This window comes from Oculina patagonica, unplaced genomic scaffold, assembly GCF_052425735.1.
Source record: "Oculina patagonica isolate OP01 unplaced genomic scaffold, crgOcupat unplaced949, whole genome shotgun sequence".
Taxonomy (NCBI): Eukaryota; Metazoa; Cnidaria; class Anthozoa; order Scleractinia; family Oculinidae; genus Oculina; species Oculina patagonica.
In genome coordinates, this window is record NW_027558854.1 from 1 (window position 1) to 7,843 (window position 7,843).

Sequence of the window (7,843 nt, forward strand, 5' to 3'; positions counted from 1 at the left end):
ATAGGGCCCCAATGGGTCCATGTGTTTTGCTGCTAGAGCAAAGTCTTAGGGAACATGTTGATGAAAGACAAGTGAGTCGAGATTGAAATCCAACGTCTTTTATTGTCTGTCACTTGTGTGCAGGTTAATAATTGCACTATATTGTAGTCACTTTGTGTTAATTCAATCCTGATAATTTTACTGATCAATGTTATGTTGAAATCAAAGACAGCAAACATAATTTAATTACTAGTAAGTTAACGTAATGTCTGACATGATTGTCTCTTTGATAAAAAACAGTAACTCTTAACATTATAAAAAAATCTCAATGAACTCAATGTGATTCTTTTAGTGGCGTTATCTCACTGGTTACCGTTAGTTGTATTTGGAATCATTGTCACAATGGTAGCGTTTTAACAACAACGAAAAAGACAGAATCTATTGACCTTATAAGAACTCAATGTGATATATTTATTAGTGACAAGACAGTGGTTGTTTAACCACTTTCACCCAAATTAAACACTGGAACAACTAACTCTTAACAAACTTGTTGTGTCACCCTGAGTTAAATATGCAAAATTCAGAAATTATAAATAATCGCACGCGCACCGGCGTACAACAACAGAAAGACGGCGTTGAACGTAACGCAAAGTTCATTTTGAAAGCGAAAGTTTACAAATAATTATTATCATTCGTCAGTCATCCCTTCACGCATGAACACTCGTCGAATTTCAGTGTCTTCACAACAAGATCGGAAGATCGATAAGGACCAATTTTTGATTCTGCGAAAGTTCGTTTTCTTAAAGTTTTAGAAATTTGTGAAGTTGGAGGATTCACTGAGGACTGCGTAGCCGAAGATGCAGTGGCTCGCTGGACATCAAATTCTATTTTTCACGGCGTTTAATTAATCTTCACAAAATAAACATGTGGCGCCAGCGCGTCTGGCAGTCAAAAATTCATTTTTCAAAAAACTTTCCCTTTCCAGCTATTTTAGCGGGGCTTATACTATAGTACCTACCTGTCAGTCGTAGAAAAGCTGAAATTTAAGGATGAACTGTTTATTAAATGAAGACCGTATTATTTTTTAATAACTAGTAAACAAACTGGTCGCCACGCATTTAAACACGAACTGACGAATGTTGCATCTGATGCAGTGAATCTGGTGAATGAGAACTTCCTTTAATATTTCTTTGTTTTCGACGGTGTGCACCACTGAATAAGTTTCTTTCCCATTGTGATGTTACTAGTATTAATTCGTTTCTAGCTGTCTTTTATATAGCTCGAATACAGCTACAATTAGCGGTGCAGCCTACCAGCATGGTATATTCCTTTCCAGCTGTCTTTGCGTGACAAGTTACACGTTCATACATTTTATTTTAAAATATGAAGTTCAGAGTTAATACAGTACTAGTATGCTGTAGACAGTGTAGACAAGGTGAGGGTAAGTTTATTTTCAAAGCGAAAGTTTACAAACTGTGCACTAACCGGTCCTTTGGAGAAAATATTTATGACCTTCGGCGAGGTTCCAAGTCTTCGCTCTTTTCGTAAATGATGAAAACTGCAGAATAATTTTCTCATAAAACTGGAGTGGTCGCGCCACAGTTTGTTTTCTTTCCCAATGCGATATACTTTTAAATCGGTTTTCTGTTTTCCAACGTGTCCAACGTGGTTTGCGTTCGAATACTTTGGCCCGTAACTTCGAATGCGATCAGCGCTACGGTTCATTGGTTTCGATTTTGTTTGTTCATGGATTTGATTGACATCGGTAGTTCAGATTTCTCCTCTGTTACGGCACTTACACCTTACACCTTACGGTCCTTACGGCACAAACTTCAGCTCTCAATGTGTTTTGCTTGCAGCCATTGCGGCTGCAGCAAAACACAAAAACTGGAAAAAAAAAAATTCAAATTTGTCGAACGAATTAATTTTTATCAGTCAAAACCATTCTTGGTTATTTTTGCCTTTTTATTACTCCTTTGTTGTTTTTCTATGTTAGAAAACTATTATTTTGAGGTTTCCTTCAATTTGAAAGGATCCAAACAGAAATTAAAATGACTTATATACTGCAGGAGCGTAGCTAGCCTATAGGCCCGTAGGCCCGGGCCTACAAATTTTTCAGCTGACTGTTTTTTTTTTTTTTTTAATGTACAGTAGAAAAAAAATTTAAGGTGATGCACTGTCAAGATGAAATAGAAAGCAACTTTTAACATATCTTAGCATAATACATCTCGCAACTTTCCTATCCTAGCCTGATGAAATCAAGGCTTATCTTGCACGTGCAAACTGTGGAGCCTTCTGGGTTGGGTGACCGACAAACGCACAACAGCATCAGTTGTGGAAGAAAAGTGTGTCTATTTATGAACCAGCGAGAATTGGTGCAATTTCTTGTTATGTCATTTAGAACTTAGAAGCTGTCGAAATACACACAGAATCACCAAAAAGTCGAAAGGAGAAAGTATATGGTCTTGATCACAACCCCCTCCCCGGTGGACCTAACCCCCCTTCCCCCCTCCCAAACAAAAATCCCTAGCGATTGACCAGGCCTACAACTCTTCAATAAGCTGGCTACGCCCCTGTACTGTGACATTGCTCTTTTAAAATTTCGGATTCAGATGCGAATGGACTGGGTGGACACACAGGGCACATACATGGTATAAGAAAACTGCTTTATAGACCTTTTCCCCCCACTTACTTGCATCAGGCGGGTGGAAGCAGTGATAGCTGCAGTGGCATCTGATTTTGATCTCTGGTGGGTTTTCTTTGTTGGAGTGGTTAACGTTGCACCCATGGTTGCTGGGGAAACAGGTGAAGGTAATGCATGAGACCCACCTAAACCTGACGGACTTAAGGGGGATCTGTAAAGAAAATTGAAGGACATGAATGAATGAATTAAATCTTTTAGAATTCAACTCAAATTTGGTTTTGGTATTTAGACAATAATGTAATAATTATTATAACCAGTCAGAAGTTCTTTTTATTAAATGTTTTTATTGTTTCAATTGGATTTCTAATTCAAAGAATTAAATATTTATGTTTAAGTTTTAATTTTATATATACACTGTAAGTTACTTGTTTAAAGTTTAATTGCTGTTTGTGTTAAGGTGTCACCACACAGGAGCAGTAAAATTAATCTGGTTTATGCTTTGAGAGAAAGCTTGGCACAAATAGCAGAAGAGGTACTAATTAAGAGAGAGTGTGTTATCACTCTCTGAAAGACTGGAATAACCTAGACAGAGACACCAGAAATGCACTTGATTTTGTAAATTTTAAGCGTAGCGTTTTAAGTAGGTTTTTTAGTTAATTCTTTCAAGTTAGTTTTTAATAATAGTTTTTAATTCTAGGTATTTTTCGTCTTATTGTATATAGTCTTATTAAGTATTTTTAATCTTAGTTAGGACCTTTCTGAAAACCACTGTATAGTGAATGAAGGCTTCCTAATAAAAGATTATTATTAAAAGCATTAATGGACATAATACCAGTAACAATACTCACTTTCATTGACCATCCCTTAAGTTTGTTTTAAATATTACAATTATAATTATTATGAAATTATCCTGTTTTCTTGACCCTCTAAGAGAAATAAAATCGGTTTGAGAAACTGGGGACAAAAATTGAAATCTTTGACTGAATGAAGCAAATCCAAGAGAAAAAACTTAATGAGTTCGAGGTATTGAGAGGTTCAACAAATTCAGGGTTTGTAAAGTGGAATTCCAAGCGCTGTGATTAATTTTTTGATTTATTTCTTCACATAAAATGTCAGGACACAAGGGGCACTCTAAGCTTTCTGCCTGTTACTTGTCCCACCAGTTCAAACTGTTCCTGCCCCTGTGATATCATGAAAGATTTTAATCACCACCAACACCTCCCCTTGTCTACACTGGGCAAGAAAGTTGCCTGAGTTATATGGGTTATTGTATTTTCCAGTAAATGAAAAGCTTGGTGCAAAAAGATGCTAAGTAACATTCTGGATAAAAAAATCGTTTTTTTTTCTTTCAAACGTGCCTAAAGATTGCCGTGTGGTCTTCAATTAAATGGAAAAACACTGTCCTCTACTTCAAATTGCTGGTTTGCACCTTGTCTTCGAGAAAAACTGTCTAGGACTATGGTCACTTCAAAACAATAACGCGGAAAGAAAGCCAAATAGCCTTTCAGTTTCAAAGAGAGAAGAGGACTAAACTTTGCAGTTACAGTAAAGAAAAGTTAGCGTCAGCTAGTGTTAAGGTTAGGGTTAAGTGTCACAAATGTCATGTAAACACTGAACCTGACCGATCGACAAACCTGAGCGACTGAACAGTAAAAAGAAGTGAAAAATATACAGCAAAAGGAACGAGAAATACTTAAACAAAAACAACTTAGGCCGTTGTCCTTTCGTCTTGCCAGCTTCTAACCACAAACGCACTCACTGAATGTTCAACTTTCAGTCAGCAAATTTAGGCTGCTAAAGGTTAATCCATAATATGTTTTCGCTTTGGCCCCAGTTTCTCTCCGTAGTCACGCATGCAGTAACGCAATGATCTTGACTCGCGAGCTACGATCGTTCTTTTAAACATTCTAGCTTAGGGCTATTTTTTGTCTAAATGAAGCAATAGATCTGTTACTTTTCTCGGTGAAAAGTATCTTTTCTGACGATTCTGTTTTGTTCTGTTGACTGAGTGAGAGTTTGCCATCTTTGGCGAACTTTGTTTATCGTGACAATGCGTATCAAATGATGTATAGATTATTATGGGATATCCCCGAGTAGCTGAAAAACGGGAACTGCACCTAAGAGAATTTTTATAAGTCCAAAAGCACCTCCTTATTCCCAAATGTTAAACGTGGCAACACGAGGCAAATGGGCCAAAACTTCGAGAAAATAACGCTTTTTGGAACAGAAGTTGCTTCTAGACCTCGTCTGGCTCAGTGCACCTTCGAAAGCCAAGTTTACCGCCAGATTTGGCAGGGCTTAGCAATCTTCTGACAGCAACACAACTGGCTTCTTTGAGTTATGCTAGTGACTTAGGGTTTCCAGACTTAATGATGTCCTTTCACCACCAGACGGGTGCAAATATGTGTCAAATAAGCAGAAATAAGTGGAATTCATGCAAAAGGTGAGTTTTCAACTGATCTGATCGAAAGTCTCATTGCCTCGGCCTCGCGCGCCAAAATAATTCAATTGTAAATTACGTCACAAAGTAGTTGAAGAAATTCATATCCAGACCCCGTTTTGGAGCGAGCGAATAAATTCCCCCCCCCCCCCCAAAAAAAAAAAAAGGACAATGTTTTCCTACTAAATTGAAGACCACACGCAAGAATGCAGGCACGTTTGAAGGAAAAACGATATTATTATCCAGAATGTCACTTAGCATCTTTTTGCACCAAGCTATTCAAATGTCTGACTTCAGTTAAACCTCTCTAATACAGACACCGAAGGGACAGAGCAAAGAGTCTGTATTAGATAGGTGTCCGTATTATAGAGGACACCTCAGTATATGACCTCACTTTTGACTTTATTGACAGCTTTAAGTATTTCGTAACTCAAAATATTCTGCAACACAATGCTGTATTTAACACTAAGCACAAATTGTAAAACGGGCTATGATGAATAAAGCGACGTTGGTATTTTTTGTAACCACAAACAGGAAACTTGTATTACGAACACAAAATATCATTGCATGGCCACCGAAGCATCCGTAATAAGGAGGTTAAGTTTATATTAATTTGTTCCCTGTGGCCAAGATTTAGTGTCCTTTGTCCGTATTATAGAGGTTTTTTCTAAAGAAAATAAATGAGAATTTTGTTGGGACATCAGCGATTGTCCGTAATAGAGAGGTGGCCGTATTAGAGAGGTGTCCGTATGGAGAGGTTCGACTGTAATGTTAAATCGACTTAACAGATTTGTCCCTGTGTCATGGCCCTTAACTTGATTTCTCCCATATATTTTATAGCACTTTGCCCAGGGGGGTACTCCGGCTTGTTAATGACGGGGATGATCGAAGGATTTTTGGGGGTTTGAAATTTTCGATTCCGGGATTTTTTTGGGTTGGAAAATTTGGCAAGTATTTTTTTGGGTACCGTATTTTCTCAATTAAACGCCCCCGGCGTTTATTTTAAACTTGGCTTGGTGAACCCGGCGTTAATTTGAAGCCGGCGTTTAATCGGGGCCCGGCATTTATTAACGGACTGCAACTTTCTGAAAATTTTTCAGATTGATTTATTGTTGCCGATCTTCAAGATCAAGGGGCAGTTTGTCAAGGCGGGACAATTTTTCTCTTCGTTCTGCCCTGAAAAACTGTCCCTTGGTATCCAAAGGTGATTATTTCCCAAAGGTACATTATTATGGATTGAATAGTTTATGTTGCAATCAAGATTTGTGACAAACAGAATATATTTACTTGTTAGCTTGACCTCAAATAAACGCCGGGACCTCAAACAAATGCCCCCGGCGTTTATTTAAAAACTATCAATTTTGACCCAACGTTTATACGAGGCCGGCGTTTAATCGGGGTCCGGCGTTTAATCGAGAAAATACGGTATCTTGATTCAAATAGGGGATTTTTTTGGGTATTAAAAACGAACTAATGTGCCTTGGCGCGGCCTTGGCGTATTTATGGTATGACGAATAAACAAAATGAGCGTTCTTTGTGTTATTTTATTGCATCTCCTGGCAATTTAGGGGTAATTTGACAAGGGATTTTTTGGGGGGTTATTTTTGGTTCAGGGATTTTTTTGGGTCCTGAATTTTGCCTCCATTCGATCATCCCCGTCATTTACAAGCCGGAGTACCCCCCTGGGGCACTTTGTTTTCTGAACAAAAGAAAAAAATGCACAAGTGCATTTTTTGTCACATACTTTGGCCTGCATCCGTCCAACACCAACTGCAACAGTCTAATGCCTCTAGCATACTCAATAGAAGGAAGCCATCCATCAGCACAGTACGCTTCTAACAGCCAAGAAGCCTGAAAGATTTAAGAGAAACTCTTTTATTTTAATATTACGGTATAGACCTTTGCAGTTGTCCTTAGCCAAGAGAATTTGAAGCATGCTGTTTTTATTTCAACCACCACAAACTATATATCAAAGCAAAGCAAAAAATGAACTATGCTATAAAATTGTATCACTTCAATTTTATGTAATTAAAAAAAATCACAACTTATCACCATGCAGGCATTTATCAAAACCTGCTCCCTCCCCCATCCCCTGCATACCCATTTGTTTAGCAAATCAGGAATCTTTAAAATAATAAATAAACTGCCAGATACCTCAACTACCAGAAACAGGCTTTGAGAAAGTCTACAATTTACTGTAAATACTTAAATATGCAGGGAATCCAAGGATGTCTCCTGGGGTTCTGGCTTTTGTGCAATAATCATAATTCTACACTTTTCTCAGTAAACATTTTGTCAATGGACTTCATACATGCACATGTCAACCCTCCAAGTTTATTTTTTTCCTTAGTGACCATTTGGCCACCAACTACTCAAGTTTTGGTTGCCAGTGAAACACTTTAGTCACCAAATTAAGCTGATGCTTTCAATCATTCCTCTCAATTTTAGTCGCCAGGCTGGCGACCTTGGTTCAAATTTAGTTGCCAGCTCCAAAATGTTAGTCGCCATGGCGACTAAAATGGCCTTAACTTGGAGGGTTGCATGTACATGTACATGTAGCAAAGTGCTAAGCCTAAAAGTATTTAACACAAAGACAGCCCTGGAAAAAACTAACAGTACCTGCAATGCAAAGGAAAAACTTCTCTTGCACCTCTCAACCAAGTATCTGTGAAGAGCGTCTGATACTTCATCCACGTGGATGTACATGTTACTAAAAACATTATTGAGATAAAATTAATTCATGATAAAAAAGATGGGTATTGTTGATGATACTACATGAT

The 7,843-nt window shown here is 37.9% G+C and overlaps 1 protein-coding gene across 1 annotated transcript; it reads right to left on the bottom strand.

The window, feature by feature from the left end:
- Positions 1–2,587: 2,587 nt before the first annotated feature.
- LOC144641439 (phosphatidylinositol 4-kinase beta-like) lies at positions 2,588–7,771 on the bottom strand. The gene is made up of 3 exons (XM_078500454.1): positions 7,683–7,771; positions 6,808–6,914; positions 2,588–2,834 (listed from the first exon to the last, which is right to left on the bottom strand). The coding sequence occupies exons 1-3, from the start codon at positions 7,767–7,769 to the stop codon at positions 2,588–2,590; spliced, it is 441 nt and encodes a 146-aa protein (XP_078356580.1). The 5' UTR covers positions 7,770–7,771.
- Between the last annotated feature and the right edge of the window lie 72 nt (positions 7,772–7,843).